The sequence below is a fragment of the Penicillium robsamsonii genome, assembly GCF_028829455.1.
Source record: "Penicillium robsamsonii strain IBT 29466 chromosome Unknown utg000003l_segment0_segment0, whole genome shotgun sequence".
NCBI classification, from domain to species: domain Eukaryota; kingdom Fungi; phylum Ascomycota; class Eurotiomycetes; order Eurotiales; family Aspergillaceae; genus Penicillium; species Penicillium robsamsonii.
In genome coordinates, this window is record NW_026643221.1 from 3,507,455 (window position 1) to 3,527,087 (window position 19,633).

The 19,633-nt window shown below is 47.9% G+C and overlaps 10 protein-coding genes across 10 annotated transcripts; 7 read left to right on the top strand and 3 right to left on the bottom strand.

Moving 5' to 3' along the window:
- Nucleotides 1–735: 735 nt before the first annotated feature.
- N7447_006045 (putative GTPase activating protein (Evi5)) lies at nt 736–3,585 on the top strand (the record flags this gene model as incomplete). Its single annotated transcript, XM_057230307.1, has 4 exons — nt 736–1,080; nt 1,144–1,754; nt 1,817–2,173; nt 2,241–3,585. The coding sequence occupies 4 exons, from the start codon at nt 736–738 to the stop codon at nt 3,583–3,585; spliced, it is 2,658 nt and encodes an 885-aa protein (XP_057085397.1).
- A 522-nt stretch (nt 3,586–4,107) lies between these two features.
- Nucleotides 4,108–6,226, top strand: N7447_006046 (DUF3405 domain-containing protein; the record flags this gene model as incomplete). Its single annotated transcript, XM_057230308.1, has 4 exons — nt 4,108–4,540; nt 4,591–5,206; nt 5,258–6,092; nt 6,146–6,226. The coding sequence occupies 4 exons, from the start codon at nt 4,108–4,110 to the stop codon at nt 6,224–6,226; spliced, it is 1,965 nt and encodes a 654-aa protein (XP_057085398.1).
- Nucleotides 6,227–6,786: 560 nt separating this feature from the next.
- N7447_006047 (uncharacterized protein) lies at nt 6,787–7,035 on the top strand (the record flags this gene model as incomplete). The annotated part of the gene is made up of 1 exon (XM_057230309.1): nt 6,787–7,035. The coding sequence occupies one exon, from the start codon at nt 6,787–6,789 to the stop codon at nt 7,033–7,035; it is 249 nt and encodes an 82-aa protein (XP_057085399.1).
- A 419-nt stretch (nt 7,036–7,454) lies between these two features.
- Nucleotides 7,455–7,649, top strand: N7447_006048 (uncharacterized protein; the record flags this gene model as incomplete). The annotated part of the gene is made up of 1 exon (XM_057230310.1): nt 7,455–7,649. The coding sequence occupies one exon, from the start codon at nt 7,455–7,457 to the stop codon at nt 7,647–7,649; it is 195 nt and encodes a 64-aa protein (XP_057085400.1).
- A 232-nt stretch (nt 7,650–7,881) lies between these two features.
- Nucleotides 7,882–8,883, top strand: N7447_006049 (SDR family oxidoreductase; the record flags this gene model as incomplete). The annotated part of the gene is made up of 5 exons (XM_057230311.1): nt 7,882–7,957; nt 8,008–8,066; nt 8,121–8,495; nt 8,549–8,746; nt 8,800–8,883. 5 exons carry the CDS (start codon nt 7,882–7,884, stop codon nt 8,881–8,883), a joined length of 792 nt encoding a protein of 263 aa, XP_057085401.1.
- A 218-nt stretch (nt 8,884–9,101) lies between these two features.
- N7447_006050 (glycoside hydrolase family 92 protein) lies at nt 9,102–11,746 on the bottom strand (the record flags this gene model as incomplete). Its single annotated transcript, XM_057230312.1, has 6 exons — nt 9,102–9,681; nt 9,736–10,419; nt 10,474–11,291; nt 11,345–11,454; nt 11,505–11,537; nt 11,593–11,746. The coding sequence occupies 6 exons, from the start codon at nt 11,744–11,746 to the stop codon at nt 9,102–9,104; spliced, it is 2,379 nt and encodes a 792-aa protein (XP_057085402.1).
- Nucleotides 11,747–11,972: 226 nt separating this feature from the next.
- N7447_006051 (uncharacterized protein) lies at nt 11,973–12,179 on the top strand (the record flags this gene model as incomplete). Its single annotated transcript, XM_057230313.1, has 1 exon — nt 11,973–12,179. One exon carries the CDS (start codon nt 11,973–11,975, stop codon nt 12,177–12,179), a length of 207 nt encoding a protein of 68 aa, XP_057085403.1.
- Nucleotides 12,180–12,589: 410 nt separating this feature from the next.
- N7447_006052 (PHD finger protein) lies at nt 12,590–13,550 on the bottom strand (the record flags this gene model as incomplete). Its single annotated transcript, XM_057230314.1, has 2 exons — nt 12,590–13,317; nt 13,370–13,550. The coding sequence occupies 2 exons, from the start codon at nt 13,548–13,550 to the stop codon at nt 12,590–12,592; spliced, it is 909 nt and encodes a 302-aa protein (XP_057085404.1).
- Nucleotides 13,551–13,849: 299 nt separating this feature from the next.
- On the top strand, nt 13,850–16,232 carry N7447_006053 (Zn(II)2Cys6 transcription factor domain-containing protein; the record flags this gene model as incomplete). Its single annotated transcript, XM_057230315.1, has 5 exons — nt 13,850–13,906; nt 13,962–14,129; nt 14,183–14,718; nt 14,774–15,253; nt 15,308–16,232. 5 exons carry the CDS (start codon nt 13,850–13,852, stop codon nt 16,230–16,232), a joined length of 2,166 nt encoding a protein of 721 aa, XP_057085405.1.
- Nucleotides 16,233–16,725: 493 nt separating this feature from the next.
- N7447_006054 (putative MFS multidrug transporter) lies at nt 16,726–18,622 on the bottom strand (the record flags this gene model as incomplete). The annotated part of the gene is made up of 5 exons (XM_057230316.1): nt 16,726–17,009; nt 17,060–17,189; nt 17,247–17,359; nt 17,410–17,534; nt 17,586–18,622. 5 exons carry the CDS (start codon nt 18,620–18,622, stop codon nt 16,726–16,728), a joined length of 1,689 nt encoding a protein of 562 aa, XP_057085406.1.
- Between the last annotated feature and the right edge of the window lie 1,011 nt (nt 18,623–19,633).

Sequence of the window (19,633 nt, forward strand, 5' to 3'; positions counted from 1 at the left end):
ATAAAGTATCTGCCAATGGAAACTACAAAAGTGTTACAGGTGGACCTGTGGGTGTATTTAAAATACAAGGCCGTACAATAACGGTGCCCCTTGGACCTTTAATCTTCCAAATAGTATGGAGTACTCCGTACTTAGTCTGTACCTGCAGGCAATATGCAGTTGAGATGACGGGACTCGAGACGTATGTACGGAGTGTGCTCCGTACATATTCGTACATTAGTGCTCATCATGACTTCAAGCATACTAGCACTATGTAATATTAATATACTCGAAAACCCTCCGATACCAATTCGGTTACTGTGGGGGAACCTTGGGCAAACGTCTATGAAATTAACACTAATCTGATACAATAGTTATACAATATATTTCTTCTAACAATTCATAATATATCTATTTCAATGGTCAAACAGTCGGTGTATGAGGAGGATCGACGGGGCCGAGACTCCACGAGGGGAAAGCTAAAGGGGGGCTAACAAAAGTGGGATCTCTCCTGACTCCCTTTTTTTCCTCCAGCCTTTCCTCCTTGTACTGGATACAAGTCTAGATATCCAGGTCCACTTCTGCAGGAAAGAATTGGGTTTTCTTGAATACTTGGAATTGTGTGTGTGTGTGTGTGCATTATGCAGTTGAAACCCGCCTGAAATACCCCCTGCTATCCTCCGATATCAAGATTGTCAACAATAACGCGTCTGCGCCCTTCCAAACACCATTCCTCTATTTCCATATCGTGTCACGATGGAAGGTTTCGAGTCAGCATCTCCCAGCGCTCACGCGCTTAACCATGACTCCATGGTCACCGTCGCGTTATCCGATAACCAGTCAAGTTCAGAGCACACCCAACCGGATTGGCGCACTCTGGACATCCCTCCAACTCCAGTGGAGATGAGCCATCTTGAGAAGGAGAGTGAGGACTCCTTTGGACCGGTGCCACTACAGGACGCGGCGAGAACCACCCCCACTCCCGAAACCCCAGGCGTGGACAGGGGGAGGCAGACAGGCGAAATGTTTGACAATGAGGCGGATTGGGAGAATCTTGATAAGACAGAAGAACGAGAACCGCGTGGGGAGGGGTCTGATGAAGTAAGTGTGACAAGCTGTCACAGAATTCTGGAATGGGCACTAACATTCTTAACCTAATTTTAGTCTACAGCCCTACTCCTCGCTCGACTCGAACAAGAAAACAACGCTTTGGCGACCAATCCCAAATCTGGGATAACAGAAGTTCCGGATGGCAAGATACACCAGCGGCAATCCCGCTCCGAGTCTCTACACCAGATCAAACGACTCATTAAGGATCCCACTCGGGCAGAGCTGCGATACTCCCAGCTACCCCCTCCTCCCATGACCGAACTAGAGTTCTGGGCTGCGCTTGTTGCCGATTACCACCAGACTGCCCATCGCTTGCCGACACTGACCTCGAATAAGATCCAAGGAGGTGTGCCTCCGCCACTGCGAGGGGTGGTGTGGCCTAGCCTAGCGGGCGCACGCGATCCTAATCTGTTGAATGAATTCCAGAGACTTTCGGGCGAAAGTAGTCCATATGATGGGTTGATTGGAAAGGACATTGGTCGCAGCTTTCCCAATGTTGAAATGTTCCGCGACCCGAACGGCGAGGGCCAACAAATGCTCGGCCGAGTATTGCGATGCTTCAGTCTTTACGATACTAAGATTGGCTACTGCCAAGGCCTTGGATTTGTGGTAGGCCCTCTGCTCATGCACATGTCAGATGCTGAAGCCTTTTGTGTTCTTGTCCGGTAAGTCTCCTTAGACGATGATATAACTTGGGAAATATATACTAATGTGTCACGTACTGTAGCCTCATGGATCATTACAACCTCCGAAGTTGCTATCTTCCAGACCTCTCGGGTCTCCATCTTCATGTTTATCAGTTCCAGAATCTTCTAGCACGTCACAGGCCGGTCCTGTTCCAACATCTGGAAGCACTGCACGTTGAGCCGGTCTACGTATCGCAGTGGTTCTTATCATTCTTTGCGGTGGCATGCCCGCTGCCGATGCTTCTCCGAATTTACGATGTTATTTTTTTGGAAGGCGCATGCGAGACTTTGATGCGAGTTGCACTTTCCCTGATGCAGCGCAACGAGAAGAGAATTTTGGCTTGCAGCGAATTTGAAGATGTGATGCAACTGTTATTATCTCGAAGCTTGTGGGACACGTGAGTTTTTGGCACCGCACAAAGCGAGTCTTGGAAACAAAGAACACCGCTAACCCTTGATATTCAGATACGCCTTCAATGCTGATGATCTTGTTAATGATTTCGTGTCTCTCACCTCTCTCGTCACGAACGAGAGTCTTCGAACCCTTGAAGCCAGCTACCACCAATCTAAAGGCTCACCGACGGGGCCGTCCCCGCAGCTGCAGGCAACGGCCTCTGGCTTCCTCGGGCGACTATGGGCTGGCTCGTCGAATTCCCACAACTCCATCAAGTCACTCAATCCAAATACTAGCCCGTCACGTCAGAACAGTACAATTCGTCGCTCTACCTCCAAGCAGAGTCTGACTTCCACTCTCAACTCTATCGAAACCACTTCCGACGCAAGTACCACTGCCACTGAGCTATCAGCGGGTACGGCTAGCGCCGATAGTCAAAAATCGCGCGTTAAATCCAACATGTCTTCGCATCACAAAGATCGCGACCTCCATACGCAGATTGAAGAACTCTTGATGGCGCTTAGCGATCTCCAGCGCCAACAAGCTAATCTCACACGTGAGCTGCAGCAGGAGAGGGAGGAGCGGGAGGAAGACCATACTCTGGCCAAGGAGATGTTGAACCAAATCAGAGAACAGCCGACTGAGACACAACCGACCGAATTAATAACCAAAGCGCACACACGTTTCGAATCGGTCAAACCAAAGCGTGTGTCAATCGCCCAAACCAAGCTCCAACTCAATGACGATGTTGCTCGATGGAAGGAAATGCACGAGGTGGAAGCCGGTCGTTGCTTGAACCTCACCCGGCGCATCGACGATTTCGAACAGGAGAACTCGTCCCTCAAGGAGCAATTACGGGAAGCCCGGGGCCGCATTCAAGACGGCCATCGCGACCGACAGCGGCTCGAGCGCATGAATCGGGAGCTGCGTAACCTCAAAACTCCTATATCCGAAACGCCGCTAGACACAACGTCTTCTTCTGCGGTTGACTCTGGGGAGTCTCAGTCTCCCACTAGTGGTCTGCGCGAGTTCAAGCTAGCCCGCACCAACTCGACAAAAAGCCCCACATACAACAAACGGACAAGCAGCCTGGGTCTGCAGAGAGTCTTGTCGATGGAGAGTAATAAGCCTCCTCCTGACGACGCGTTGCTCATGGAGTTGGTTACTGCCAAGACGGCAGAAGCGGTTGCTAGACAAGAACTTGAGGAAGTAAAGGGCAAGTTGGACTCATTGCGGAAAATGATTAAGACCCAGGCAAATTCTGAGAACCGCCATTCCTTTGTTGGACTATCGCAGTCGCGGATCAGCTTGGCGAATAAATCTGCCACTGAAGGTCCGAAGACACTGGGGACACCTCCCAGCAACAATGGCGGGGGATTCTTCAGTGGATGGGGTCGACGAGCTGGGACGGACTGAAATCCCAGGAAGAAATACGTGTAACCATATTGGAATGCCTGTTTGATATATTGTTGTCACGGGTTTATATTGGAGCTGTGTTTTTGTCCGTATTATTTGAGTACATAGCGATATCCCCAAGAGTACATATTCTGATCTGGATTCTCTAAGACGTAGGGCTACAAAGATCACAAAGACAGATCCCGGAGGATCCGGATCCCGCTAAGAACCGAAAACAATGCTGATGCTTCAACTTTGAATAACAAACAAGCCCTAAAGGACTTTCTAGCTGAATATAGAAATAGTATCAATCTTGAGTATTCGTTTTCCTGGGTCTCTCGGCAGTCCCCGTGCCTTGCCCTCTATTGGCCAAACAGACAGAAATGAAGCCGAGCCAAGCCGCTAGACATCAAGAATCAATACAAAACATGAGAGGCCCCCAGATTAAATGTTTGAACTTTGCAGTTTCTAGCTTCTAATGGATTCCTCCGTGGCGAGGTGGTTTTTCGCTTCTTCAAGGCGTTGGTTTGCTGTCGCCGCTCTATGTCTGGTGATCTTTTTGATTATTCCTTATTCCAGAGACACTCTAGTAGTTCCATTGCGGGTGAAGCTATCAAAGTAAAAGATCCCTCGTTTCTCCTCTCTTATTGGCCCATTCTGATTTGTATCAGCCCTCCCCCGACAGCACCCCCGACAGCACCCCCGACAGCACCCCCGACAGCACCCCCGACAGCACCCCCTACGCCCCCTACAGAAGACTCTCCTACAGAACAATCTATTGACCCGTTCCCGAGAGATTATGCCAGTCAATCTCGAATTTCGTCTCAAGTGATCAACGACCCCTATCCACACTATCATAGTGTGGAAGGGACGTCGTCAAATGGTTCTTACCAGCCGTGTATTGGACCCGGCGGGCAAACCCTGAGCCGCAGAAATGAAGATATGATGATGAGCGGGTTTCGTTGGAATACTTCAGGTGCGAAGAGGAATATTTGAAGAGCCAAAAGAAAACTAATCAGAGGTTAGATTTTCCAACACCAATTTTTGGATCATATGAGTCGTGGAATTTGAACAAGAGTCTATGTGCCGATCGCTACTCCCGATATGGCGCATATGGTTATCTCCAGGGCAATCAAAGCACTCAAATCCACGATTCGCAGAATACAACTGGTTCCAACAAGACTGCCGAAATAGACTGGAAGAAGGTCGACTGGGCTAATTTGCAATCTGAGTGTCTGCAGCGCAATAGCGATCGATATCGCACGCAACCATCTGAAGAGAGGATTGTCGCTCTGTACAAGTCACTGGATAAGGATGTAAAGCCTCGCGAGCCCTTGAACGAAACAAGCAAGATCCAATCCCGGACAGCTGTTATATTGCGCTCTTGGCTCGGTATGAAATACACCGAGAACGACTTGTATCACATTCGATCGATGATTATGGAGTTGGCACTCTACTCAGGTGCGGAATATGAGCTTATTCTCATGATCGACTGCCAGGGCGAGAAATTGCCTAAAAAGACTGATCACGCTGCCTGGAAGGAATTCGAAGAGAAATATTTGCCACAGGAGCTGCGCAGTCTGGCGGTATGGTTTAACGCGGATATGTTAAACGATTGGTATCCTGCGATTGAGGTTCATGTGTATGTGTTCGAAGCCCTTGGGCATAGACTACCCTGCTGACATTTTCTTAGAGCGATATTGCAATATTTCCAGCCCACGCAGATCTTCTCACGACTACACCCTCAGTACGACTACATCTGGCAGTTTGAGATGGACTCGCGATACACCGGCCATATGTACGACCTTTTGCACAAGGCAACAGAGTTTGCGAAACAACAACCACGAAAGTATCTCTGGGAGCGTAACTCCCACTTCTATATTCCTGCTGTCCACGGCACCTGGGAAGAGTTCACGAAGAAGGTGGACCAGGAAATGCTTGGCCATGACAACGGCACTGTTTGGGGCCCTCGGCCCGCAGAAGGCATTGACATCAAAGGACAAGCCATTATGCCTCCTGTGCCACACCCAGCAAATGAGACAGGGACCTGGGGCGTGGGTGAAGAAGCCGATCTGATCACCTGGTTGCCCCATTTCAACCCAGTTGGTACGGGCTGGCCTTTCCGTGACCGTGTCTTCAATTTCCCTCAAGATCAAGAGACTCCACGCTGGGCAGCTGTCGTGGCAATGTCGCGCATCTCGGCACGACTTCTCAGTCTGACGCATAACGATAAGGTGAAATTGGGGGTTGGTCTCGCATCCGAGATGTCCCCTATATCCTGGGCTTTGTACTATGGTTTCAAGGCGGTCCAGGTCCCTCAACCGGTGTACCATGATGCCATATGGGATCCTGAGGAATTGAACCGTCGCGCCAACCCGGGTGAGCCTGGCAAGGTCAACGCTGGGGTTGACAGTATCTGGAGCTGGGCCAAACATGATGACATTCTCTACAACACGACGTTTATGTTTGATTCTAAATTTGCGGAGAGACTATATAGAGCCTGGATGGGATATGACAGCGCCAAAGAGGTAGGTTCTTACTATTGTGGTCTTTGACATACTCTGGTGCTAATTGTGTGCAGTGGGAGAAGGAAAACCCTCGACTCTGTCTTCCTCCTATCTTTTTACATCCGGTCAAGAACAGTGAGTCTGTGAAGACATAAGGTGTTTGATTACTCGCTAGTCGAGCGTTTCTAAATTGCTTTTTGTTTTGATCATGGTCATATACCCCAAATTTGATAGACTAATGTATGTACAAGAGGAAAGGCTGTTCGAATCAAAATGAATGAATATGCACACTATTACATTGCAGCGTAAGCCCTTCATACCAGCTAGGGCTGCTTGAGGTAACCATCGTATTATACAAATGTCCATATATGTTGAGAGTGAGGCTTTCTTGCTGGTTGTTTGCTATCAAGTGCCACTATAAAAGCTCGTCCTCGACCTCTCACTTTGCTTCTTCCTTCTCTGCCTCTTCTAAACAACAGTCAATTATCACAAAGAGCTCACGTCTTGCACTTGAAATCACCTGCTTATTACACCTTCATTCCCCGAGAAACATGGCTCCAAGGCAATCCACGAAGGCTGGAAAAAGCCCAGCCAAGCCCAAAGAACCCAAAGAGTCCTCTGATTTGAAACGACAGATCTTATTCCTGTGGACCTGCCACAAGGTCTCGGGTGTTCACGTCAGTGTTTTTCTCGATTCACTTGAATTCATCTCACCATGAATTATGCTAATACCAACCCACAGATTGACTTCCCAGCCGTCGCCAAGCACTTTGGCATCAAGACCAATGCCGCTATGATGAGGTTCAAGCGTCTGAAGAAGAAGCTTGACGCAATGGAAGCATCCATCAAAAGTGATGACCCGGACCAGGACAAGGATAAGGATCAGGAAAAGGGTCAGACCAACGAGGCCAAGACTGAGGATGAGGACGATTCCATGGACGAAATTCCCCCCGATAGCGAGTAAGGAGAGAAATCCGAAGGATGCAGGGGACAAGCTGGGAAACTGGCAGGTTGAGACTTTATGTTGCTCATAACATTCGGAGATACAAAAACCTATGAAAGCGCGCGAGGTTTGGCGCTTCTTTGCATTATTTTCTTCTGCTTGATGAGCCCGGTTATCTACAAAGCTGCAAGAGATATATGGTGAAGCTAATAAATTCACCAGTAGGTTTACCGGAATAATGTAAAGTTCACAAGAGACAATACCCAGTATATCTAATAGGAATATCTGAGGAGACTTAAAAAAAAAACCATCAAAAATACATCACAAGGCCGTATAAGCGGCCGACTATTCTATTTTTTTTTCTTGTATTCAAAATCTCCATCCTACCATCTCTCTGCTTCCTTCTCTTCCTCTCCGCCTCTCTGACCTCATCTTTGACAATGGAAAATACCAACTCCAACGAAGCCCTCGCCCTCCTCTGGGCTTATGAGCTTACGCGGGAGAACAAGCAGCTGTTCAAGGGACTCAAGAAAGTGAACCGACGTCTCGATGCCTACCACCCAACCATGGCAGCTACCCGTGCCAACGATTCACATCAACGCAATAAAAAAGAGAACCAACAGCGGAAGAATTAAGGGCCTTACTGAATATTGAGCGAAACAGACTGGTATAGCTTTCGCCAGGAATTGCCTTAAGGTCTGGTCGATGTTTGGCTGCAAGAGCTGCAGGAGGAAGTCACAATGATTGGAGAACACGGAGATGACCCGATGCGGGGGGATAGAGGGGAACACGTCTCAGATTCAACTTCTCCGTTGAAGTTTTGATTGTGTTCATATTATTATCTCGAGAAGCAACAAGCTATACAAAATGGTCCTCGCACAGCCCCCAAATCAGCATGTCATGAAGGCCTTCGACCTCACAGGCAAAGTCGCAGTTGTGACTGGTACGGTATCTCCCAAGCATCAAAAGCGGCTTGCTAACACTCTATCACAGGGGGCGCTCGTGGAATCGGTCTTGAAGTCTCAAGAGGATTAGCTGAAGCCGGTGCCAATGTAAACCAGACTACCTGATACTCTAAAAAAAACCCAAACTAATAAATTGCAAAGGTCGCCTTGATCTATCACACATCCAATACAGCCGAGACAATTGCAGCCGAGATTGCATCTACTAACAACGTACGCGCAGCAGCGTACAAAGCCAATGTAGCCATCCAGTCTGAGATCGAGGGGGTTGTGCAGCAGATCGCGAAGGATTTTGGGCAACTTGATATCATGGTCGTCAACTCTGGCATTGCATCGAACACTGCCGCCGAAGACTACACATCTGACCAATGGAGCGAGATCATGAAGGTCAATCTTGATGGTGCTTTTTATTCTGCCCAAGCCGCTGGCCGGATATTCAAGGCACAAGGTCGTGGAAATGTTATCTTCACGGCCTCTGTCAGTGCGACTCTGGTCAATCTCCCACAGAAGCAAGCGGCGGTATGTTTCTCTATTAGAAATGATCCCTCTTAATGTCGCTCATCCTTGTATAGTACAATGCATCTAAGGCGGGTGTTGTTCAGCTCGCCAAGTGCTTGTCTGTCGAGTGGGTCGACTACTGTCGAGTCAACTGCATCTCGCCTGGATACATCGCTACCGAGATTCTGGATACGTTTCCCAAGGAATGGCGCGACAAGTGGTTCGATTTGATTCCTGCCAAGAGAATGGCCGAATCTTACGAGTTGAAGGGGGTAAGATTCCACAGATCTAGCCCTCCTAGAAATCAACTGACAACTCTGTCTAGGCATATGTGTTCTGTGCCTCGGATGCGTCTAGCTACATGACTGGTGCAAACCTCGTTATTGATGGAGGATACACTTTGCCTTAGGTTTAGGGAATAGTGATGCTGCCTCGTGATTTGATAGATCAAGGGACTACTTTATGTAAAGTCAAAGATGTGCGAATGCGAAGAATGTTAGCAAATGTCCATATTAGGCCTAGTTATGGCTAAGCTGTCCAAGCTCAAGTTACGTATGTAGTCCAGTAATGATAATCTCGAACTATCAAAATCTCGGCACTGTTGCTCCCTAATCACCAATCAGGAATTCAATGATAATCACTCAAACTCGGAGGAAGATCCTGAATACGAGTTCCCCACTCACTCTCCTTAGGTCCCAGCACAAGTTCAAGAACACCACCGTCAGTGAAGAAGTCATGGGTGATCCAATTCTTTGTCCACGGTTTGCCGTTCCACTTGGCACTCTGAATATAGATGGACTTGTAACTAGGATCGAAATTAATGTTGCGGATAGTGGCGACCTTTCCATTGAGGGCATTTCGAACGCTGACTTCCTTGAAGTAGGGTGGAGTGATCAGATATACGTCCTGACCAGGCACTGGCCAGAGACCCATCATACTCAGAACAACAAATGAGCCCATGGCTCCGCTATCGTCGTTACCGGCGATGCCATTGACTGTCGTGTTGAATTGGGATGGAATATAGAAGTGGCTCTGCTTTGCTGAGAGACCTGGCCGTCCCGAGTAGTGAAATTGATAAACAAGTAAGAAGGCCTGTTCATCCCCCATGTAGAGCAAGCCAGAGTCATGGAGATAGCTTAGCCGAGAGGTGAAGGATTCGGCACCGCCAAGTGTCTTGATAAGAGAGCCCATGTCGTGGGGGGCATAGCTGTAAATAAAGCGTCAGGTATGAATATAATCAGGATAAAGCATAAGTACTTACAAGGTATACATCCACGCGCTACCTTCATAGGTCTCGTGGCCATCAGCATTGAGGTAACATGAGGTGAAGTTCAAAAGTGGACTACAAAAGATCGGGTCCTGGTAGCCCCATGTGCCATTTGTGTATCGAGGCTGCAGGAATCCAGTGAAGTTGGTGTCGACTCCCTTGATGCTTGACTTCTGGTCAGGATTGTACATATGGACCCAGTTTTCAGATCGTTTCGTGTATTTCTCATAGTCAGCCTGGTGGCCCATGCCCTGTGCCATCTCGGCAATGCAAAAGTCGTTGTAGGCATACTCCACTGTCCGCGATATACTCCGAGTGTGTAGACCTTGGCCATCAGGATCGTAGTCATCATAAGGAATATAGCCGAGGCTTTTCCAACTCCGCAAGCCACCGCGGCCTTCCACATCCCAGTCCTGGGGCTCTACCTCTGCATCCTTGACAACAGCTTCATATGCAGTGTCCCAGTCGATACCCGGGACCTTTTTCAGATACGCATCTGCCATAACCACATCTGCATTGGAACCGCCTTGCGTCCATCCCTTGCAAAGCGACATGCGACAGTCAGGCAGGTATCCTTCGTGTCTGTAGGTATCGATCAAGCTGCGAAGCATGAGGGATTGCGAGAAAGGATCAACCAGGGTCAGCATTGGATGAATACTACGGAATGAGTCCCATATACTGAGCCATGTTATTAGTATCCTAGTAATCTGTTTCGAAGCAGAGTTGGCTCACCAATAGTAGCTGTCATAATACGGCTCGTCACTTTCCCAAAGAGGGTTTTCACCGGTATAGTCTTGGGGGCTGATGAATGTTCGGTATGCCCCGCTCCAAAAGACCTTTTGTAGATTTGATGAAACTCCATCTGTATCTACAGAGATGGTATCCAACTTCTTTCGCCAAGCAGATTCAGCAGCGGAAACGGTGCCCTCGAAGTCAAAGTCAGGTTGCTCTCGCTCCGCGTTCAAGCAAGCTTGGTCAACGCTTATGAAGCTAACGCCAACACGAGCGAGAATACTGTTGTCTTTGGGGGCGTAGAATCTAGCAAATGTACCAGCCGAGAGAATTGATGGCGCGTTAGACCCGAGTGTCAGCGTCCGTTTGTTAATGTTTGGTAGGTTTTTCTCCCATGTGCCTGTGTCGCGAAGCTCTGCTCCTTTGAAATCAACACATACATATGACTGGTAACTGCCAGCCCCGAAGCTCGGGCTGAACGTTCCACTTCCAGTGAGACGCCCAGTTGATCGGTCCACATCAGCACTGCCACTTGTTCGAGTTTGAGGTAAATCCATCAAATCCAGCAGGATCACAGGACTGAGCGACTGGCCGAAGTTTTCATTGAACGTAAACCGATACAAAGCAGATCGATTTGTGGCTGTCATTTCCGCGTGAACACCATTCGCCAATGAAATGCTGAAATATCCTGGGCGGGCTTTAGGGGACTCTCTTTCCCAGACAGATGCTCTGTCCGATTGTTGCCATTTGCACTGGTTAATATCGTCGTGTGGGCAATTTGCTTGCGCGAAGATAGGGAAATTTCCCATTGATGGGGCCTTTGACGCGAGTCAGATAGATGGTATGCTCTCTAATAGTTTGTAAAACTTACGCCGCCAGTCCCAGAATCATGCATGTGTGAGAACCCGGTCACAACATTTGTATCAAAAGCGAAGCCAGCCTGATTCTCGCCTGTTGTGTCCGCAACGGCTTTGGCCATACCTGCATTTATTAATATTGCTGGATGAAAGCACCGAATAGGCATGACCTACCAAATGGCAAAGTCGCGCCAGCAAATACATGGCCTACAAGAGCCGTCAGCCTTCGCTGGCAGAAAGGCGCATCATATTCAAGACAAACCTCCATTCGCGGTACCAATCAAAGGATCGACATATTTCAAGACGTCGAAATGATCTGCCGAAGAATCCGTCGTAGCTATCACGTTAGAAGTATAAAGGACTGTTACGATTCCGTTGAGGAACCACATGCGGAAGGAGGAATGTCGTGATGGCATAATGGACTCAGGGACTATCCACAGCCATACACAAAAAGTAATCCAATAGCAACCCAATTTAAGATTGACACTTATAAAAAGCGCGTTCCAGTTCAGAATTTAAGCTCCTTATTTATGTGGATTGGCAACATGTCGCGGGGAAAGCATTCCGGAACAGATCGGCATGTGAACTGCCTTTCGAAGGAAACTGCCAGTCACATCCTTGGACATTAGACCAAATAACAATATGCAGGAGCAATTCATCCGTAGACGTAACACCGACCCCTGGCCAACATGGTGTTACATCTACCCATCTAGTCGCTCCGGCATCTGGCACGCTCGTTTGTTCCCCACATGGGGAGAGGTCAAGGAGCGAAAATCAAGGCGAAGATTTGCACGGAAGATGCTCGAACAAGGATCCGACAAAACGTCATATAATGCCGTGGGCATCTGATTGTCGATCGTTGAGGTCGAGGGGGACTCAATTATCCCGAGCTGCGGGGAACATGGTGCTTCCAGGGATGAAGATGATCCGTGAGTTCCGAGGAATGAGTCGAGACTGAGCCCAGGCATTCGCTTCATGTAACCTTCTCCGCGCTGTTTTGCAAAGATATGGAGAGTGTGACTGGAGGTGACATGAGCGATCGACCGGTCGGGTTTTTGGGAAAATGCCAGATTTCCAACATGCATCTAAAATGCCGAGAAATTATGCTGGGCAGATATCGAGGCGATTAAAAGTGGTGGTGTCGGGTAGATCAAAAACTCAAAACATGTAATGTTTGCGGTTGCAACTCTTCATCGATCACTTATCCATTTTTGATGGCTACGAGTCAAAAATCACTTCGTGCAGCCAGAAATGAACAATCAAAACAGGTCAATGGCAATGCTGTCCCAAGCCTTCCCCCTTTGCTCAGACGCTGGTTTTGAGATGATGGTGTGTGAAACCGTTGAAGGGCTAGGAGCACCAGAATCTGGTGCTGAGGCCCTGGAATCAAGGTACGCTTTCATTTGTGCGTTTTCGCGTTGTAACTTCGAATAGTCCTCTCGGATACTTGCTTTTTCTCGCATTGATGCCCGATTTGTTTCAATCTCTTTCATTGCCATTCCCAGTTGATGCTTGAACTGTGACGATTGGGCATGATGATCCGTTTCGACATCCGGCATCGCTAGATATTCCAGAAGCTGAGGGTACATCTCAGCAACGGGAAATAACTCAGCTGGCGTGCCGCGAGCATCGACTTCATCAATCCGGTTCAAATTAGAGGGAGGCATCATCCGCGGGGCCAGTGAGGATTTACTCCGTGATACTGTTGATGCTCTATCGCCATGGATTGGAAGATTTCCAAATGACGGGTCTGGATAGCCTTTTGGGGTTGTGCCACCAGTACTTGGGGCTGGTGATGGCACAGGGAACTGGGGCGGTGCATGATCCCAAGCTCTTGCCCGGCAAGATGGACAATGGAAGTTATTTGCAGATCGGACCACGTCCAATAGACATGCTGTATGATAGGATCTACAGCACGTCTGGCAACCAATCAGACTATCAGGTAGACGACACTCCCAACACACTATATTATGAGGCTTCCCAGCATCTGCAATAAGAAATTAGCAAATATCACTAGTCAGTTGACTATAGTAGCACACCAATCCATTCGTGATATACGCGAATTTGTTCCGGACCTGAAAGAACAGGCTGTGTTGAAGATATTGAGCCCCATCGTATTTGAAAATTCCTCGGATCTACATCGTGATCTTCAATAGACCGTATCAATGGAGCAGATGTATCACATTGGCTATCAACGAAAATTGAAGGTTTCCGTAGCATGATGTATGGTTTTTTTGTAGAAGAGAAGTAGATGACGACAGGATGTACAGCTAAAAACGTGACCAGATTCCGAGTTTCAAACGAAAAATCGCCGGGTATTATGTAAGCACTCCTTACAGCCAAGCATCTTGCATCATTCATTCTAGATTTCTTGCCCTCGAATTGCCATCTTCGCCTGACTTATGTTCGAAATGTGAAGTAGCTGTGTGTGTTATAAAGAGGCAAAGTGGAGATTTATAGATGACCTCAAAACCCGAGCACTAAGCCCTGGAGATCGCAATACTGGCACGCAACGCACAATGCCTGGGGTGCCGTCTAACAAGGCTTGCGAGCGTTGCAAAAAGAGACATCTAAAAGTTAGTTCGATTTTATTTGAACGTGCATTTGCAGATTCTTGCTAACCTATGGCAGTGTGATGAGACTCGCCCTTATTGTCAACGGTGCACCACCGCGGGGGTAGAATGCCCGGGGTATGTTCAAACCCGCAAATTCATCGATCAAGGAGCCACAGTAAGGCGCCGTTATGCTCCATATCAGGAGCATCATCCAAGGACAGGCTCTGCATTCAATTCACCCAAAGTAGGTCAAACTGCCAACTATTTTTCTGCCCACGCACTTATGCTTTGTGATAGGTCCCCGCAGAACTGATATCAGACCCACAGCCACAAAGCTCGCAACTAGAACCCAAAGAGCAGATTCTGCAATGGAATCAACCTAAAGAGCAACATAATCCTGCTCTTCATTTCCAAATGGGAGAGACGAGGTTAGACTCGAGAAATGACACGATGATCGTAGAGATGCCTGGCTCTTCTAGCCAACCAGAGCTTGCTATAGGGAGTACGCAACAAGCAACCATGCATGCTCCCGAAAGCCCAGCTATCTCTATTTCCAACTCCATGTCTGGCATCGAAGAAGGCAGCAGATCCACAAGAAACCCGATCTACCAGTCAATTTCACCAACTGGACCCGCAGGAGGGTTCCCAACATTTGATAGCACTTACAACGCAATTCCACAAAAGAGCCCCGATTACCAAAGGGTCATATCCGAAAGCTCATCACATCGAAGCGAAAAAGATGAATTCCAAGATATCTTCTCGGAGCTCATGACTGGAACTGAACACGAAATCGCATTCCTCACTCGACATTACTCGGAGATCATAGGTCCATGGTGCGTCTTACTGACACTTCTCTTTGCGTGTACAGTGTATTGATAATGTGACCAGGTTGGACTTGTCGGATACCCAGAAATTTTTCACCGTCCACGTTCCTATTCGAGCCATCAACAATCTGTCCGTCAAGTATGCCATTTCAGCGCTAGCAGCAAAACACCTAGCTCGTTTGAAAGGGGTCAAGCCTTCCACAGGTGGAATGTTCACAAGCCCTGCGACTACGGAAATCTACCCAAATGCAACCCAGGTTGACTGGTTTCTCAAGGCTGCCAATTACTATTACCTAGCAGCCTCTGATTTGAATAATATCACGTCCGATGGCTACACCACTGTGTCTAGCTCAGCTATCTTGGAATCCCCCTTTGAGATCGTTAGTCGATGGATCAGCTCTCGTCAGATTCAAGCAAGCATAAAACCCGCGAGTGAAGATCCAAACGACGTGGCGGTCATTCGAAAAACAGAGGAGCTCCTAGCAACTGCTACGCTTCTTACCATGTACAGGCTTTTAGATATGCCTGGGGACGAGTGGCACATGTAAGATATCCTCGTTGGTGGTTGCTATTTCTTTTTACTAACGCTGAGACCCAGGCAACTTGCTCGCATTCGTCCTTTGTTCGAGTCTCTTCTCGCTTTACATTCGGCCGAATCGGCCCTGTTTTCTCATGGCATCCAAGCCGCCTTCTGGAATTTCGCTCGCCAAGACTATCTCGGCTCTTATTTCACCCGTTCACCTACACACTTCGACCCAGAGAATCTGCCCCTCTGGCGGGCAGCAGGAATCTCAATTAATGATCAAAAAGCCTTCCATCTCATTCGGAATGGGTCACCTCTATCGCTGGAAGACCAGGCCGCTAATGGCTTGATCTGGCTTGTCACAAAAGTCATCAACTTCCTCGCAAGATCCAAACAATTACAGCTCGCGCAGTGGACAGGATCTCCACCAGCAGCTTCGCCCGAAATCCAGGGCACACAACCAAACGCCGCCCAACTGCCATATCCGGACACAGATACCTGGCTCAAACTATCCTTCGAATTTCAAACATGGTTTGAAAATGTTCCCGAAACGTTCCGCTCTTCTGTGCGGATCGAACGCCCCAAGGACCTATCAAAGGCTGTCGAGGGTAGTTACTTACCATTCCCTGAAATCTTCCATAGCTTGACAGCCTGTGCCGCTACCATGCAACATTACCACTTCGGGCGTATCGCATTATTGCTCAATCGTCCGGCAGATGTGATCAGTGCACCGTCTACAGCATTTGACCGCTTACAAGGGTACCGGGAGGTCACGAAAGAGGTCGAATTCCGTTCCCGTGAAGTCTGCGGCATTGCATTGGGTCGACCTCAGGGTGGTGTTCGCATATTCATGGTCCCGCTTCTTGTTGCTGTCGGACAATGTCTTGAAAATGGCGAGGAGCATCAGATTATTGTTGATCTGCTACGGGGCGTTGAAGCTGATTTGGGCTGGACTACCGAATATGCCATTCGGAAACTCCAAGAATCTTGGAATCAATGATTTTACTTGTTTTTATGTTTATACGCTGGGGGTCATCAACTATACTGTATCTAAATGTCTAAATGTCTATATTTAATTTCAAACACTGTTGTGGATAAAGTACACATATCAGATACCGAGAATAATATCGCTTGTGCTTCGTCGGGAATTATTTCCGTGCTGGCGATGACATGACTTGACGGGATGATGGCATTCTTCCATCACGCATAAGGGGCAAATAATCCCAAAATGTCTGAAAGACAGTTCATTGTAACATTACATGAAAATAAAACAAAAAACTATTTCTAGTCTAACAGTGATGAAGCCAACCTAACAGAAATAGAGATGAATACGAAGAATGTCTCCATTAACAAAAGATAAGCTTTTTAATGCAACCGATTCATATATCCTATATCATGAATGCATGCTCTTTCTTTCCGCCGTTCTGATGCGAGTCTTAACCCAAGCCACCGTGAAGCCAGAGGCATAAACCATCTTCATGTTTCAATGGTGTTTATCCCGATGGAAGCGGCAGACCCGATCTAGTTCTGGTTTCACTTGAGGAACGTTCAGACAGATACCTTTCAACAGGATCTGGATCACCGGAACCACAGGACGAAACCCTGCGGCCAGTCTTCTTTCTGTCGGAAGCCAAGGTCTGCGCGAAGGGTGACAATTCCCGAATTCTAGGACCTTTCCAATAGAATATGTATATTGGAATAGTGAAGAGGATCGCCATGAAGCCCAAGAAGGTGGAAGGCCATTCAAGATGGTGTATTGTACCCATGTGTGTGTACACTGTATTTCGCGGTCAGGGGGTATTCTGCTGTAAGAGTGTGGCCACTTACTGGGCACTGAATACATCGCTGCAATACCGGCCAGGAAATCACGCGCGAATCCGTTTCCTCCTGTGGCGGAGGCGGCATATGGACCATACGCGGCAATCATGTAGTCAATTGTGGCCATGTAAATGGCATACTTCATTAGAATAACTTATCAGTCATGTATCAAGGAAAGGGGTTTGGTTTGACTTACATTGGCAATCGCAATTAGGGCTGAGAAGATCATAGGCGCAATCCAATGGACATGAGGTGGACCGAGACTAGTCCACGCGAATCCGAATAGGCCAATTGTCAACAGAGGAGCCACTGTTAGGAGTGAGTAATGATACCAGCAGACTCAATCTAAGAATACTTACCCCATAGCAACCAATAAAGACGAGCTTCCGGCTGAAGCGCATCTGGGTCTCTCTGTCTAATCTTGCAATGCCGGGAAATCCATGGAATGAACGAGAAATAAGCAATGAAGTAGCCCACCAAAAGTCTGCATAATCAGATTATCAGAACCAACCTAAATTCAAGGTCGCGCACTCACGGGAGGAAAGAAAGTCCAGTGGTAATCGTAGTGAATTTCCACTGCTTGTATACCGGCGTATACGATTGGAGGAAAGTGAAGATGAGAGAATCGCTGAAACCACTGAGCAAAGAAAGGCACAAGACGATCGGCTCGCGCACGAACATAATAAACGGTCGTACCCAAACCATGAACACCCAGCGGAAGGACATGCGAGATGTCTTCAGCTCATCACCACTCCATACCGTTTGTCCATTTTTCCGTCTTCGCCTTGCCTCTCTCGTAATGAGAATGCTGCATCTGGTCTCTGGAATGAAGAAGTGCAATATCTGCACAAAGCCTCCGAGGATAAGCTGGAGCCAAAAATTCCAGTGCCAGCTAAGGAAGGTCGCCACAAATCCACCGACAACTGGGGCAATGACTGATCCTGCCACGGATGATAGCACAATGAAGGCCACAGCGTATTGTTGGTCCTCTGGCTCCCACATGTCTGCTACCATGCCGAGCGTTACGGAACCACCGGCGGATGATAGACCCCCAAGAATGCGGCATATGACAATGGTGCCAAAGTTGGGAGCCAGGGCACAGGGAATCTGCCAGATGTTGACGAAGAACAAGCTGAGCTGCATTATTGGCCATCGACCAAACTCTTCACTGAAGGGCGCCCAAAACTCGCAGCCAAACGCATAAGCAACGAGAAATGCCATTTGGCCAACGCGCGCAGCCTGCTCTGAGATGTTGAAGTGTTTCGCATACAGGGTGATGCTGCTGGCGTAAAAACTGGCATTGAAGTTCATGGATGTTTGGACAGCAAAGATGACAGAGATGATACTCCATTTCTTCCACCAGGGGAAGCAATATCCCAGCTTGTCGTAGCACTCCCATTCTTTCAGCTCTTCCCTGGCCTGTCCATCGACAGCTCCATCTGCACCCTCTTTCTTTTGGCGGTTGGGCCTAGGACTGCCCCCAGGAGAGCGGACTTCACAGTCACTATCTTGCTTCTCCACGTCTCCGTCTGCGTCTGTGTGATTGGAGAATGGATCTTCGTGGTGGCTCATTGTAGTGAAGTATCCGACAAAAATAGTTCAAGAACTCTCAGCAAAATAATCCCCAGAAGGACAAGAACCGCCATTCTGGGTATCAGGCATAAACCGGGGCCCCGGAGCCTGATTAAATGCTTTTTGGGGTTGTTCAGACAAGTGCCGAGATTCGATTACATCGACTCTATAGACAAAGCATAGGTTTTTCCGATTGGTCCGGTTTGACAACACAGTCTGGCTCAAACAAGCTTTACCAAGCTTCTTGGCGGTTCTTTTTTTTGGTGAGGAGATGACATCCGGGGATCATGACTCTATCGATCATCATTGGACTCATCGAAATTCCTCCCTCCACGGGAAATTCAAGAACAAGACCCCGGCGACAGGCCGCAATTATAGTCCGATACAATATACTCAGGTGGGGGAAATGGTCCGGAACATCTTCCGGGGTGGTACTCTTCCCAATAAGGGTAACAAGAGCGCAAGATGGCCAAGCCGGGATAAAGTCCATACATGACTATGAAATATCGAAGGAAGGATATATCCTGAGGAAGGAAAACAACATATGGCCTCAGGCACGCATTCATGGATACTACATACTACATATTATGTGGTACTACTCATAGTCTACAGTTTGCTAATTGTTTCAAATGCATATAAGCAACTGCTCTTGTAATTTCAACTGGTAATAAGCAATACTTGTTATTAACTCAGCTTCGCCAAATTGCTCCAGGGCTGCATATGCACGTCTATCCCCAAGGGTGTCTCCCCCCACCCCCTTTCTTTTCACCCTCCCTTGGTTTAGAACTTGATTGAAACAGCTAATAAAGTGGCCAAGGCTGGGCAATTAGCTTCCAAGTTAGACATATGCTACTTCTTTTTCAAGCAGTCTTCAGACAACATGCGGCGAAGCATCACTCCAAACGCGGTATAACGTGATTAGGGGATTTGCCGAATACAATAATACAGACCGCGGAAAGATGATTCTAATAAGAATACATAGAATTATTCAACCTATAAGAATCTTAGAAA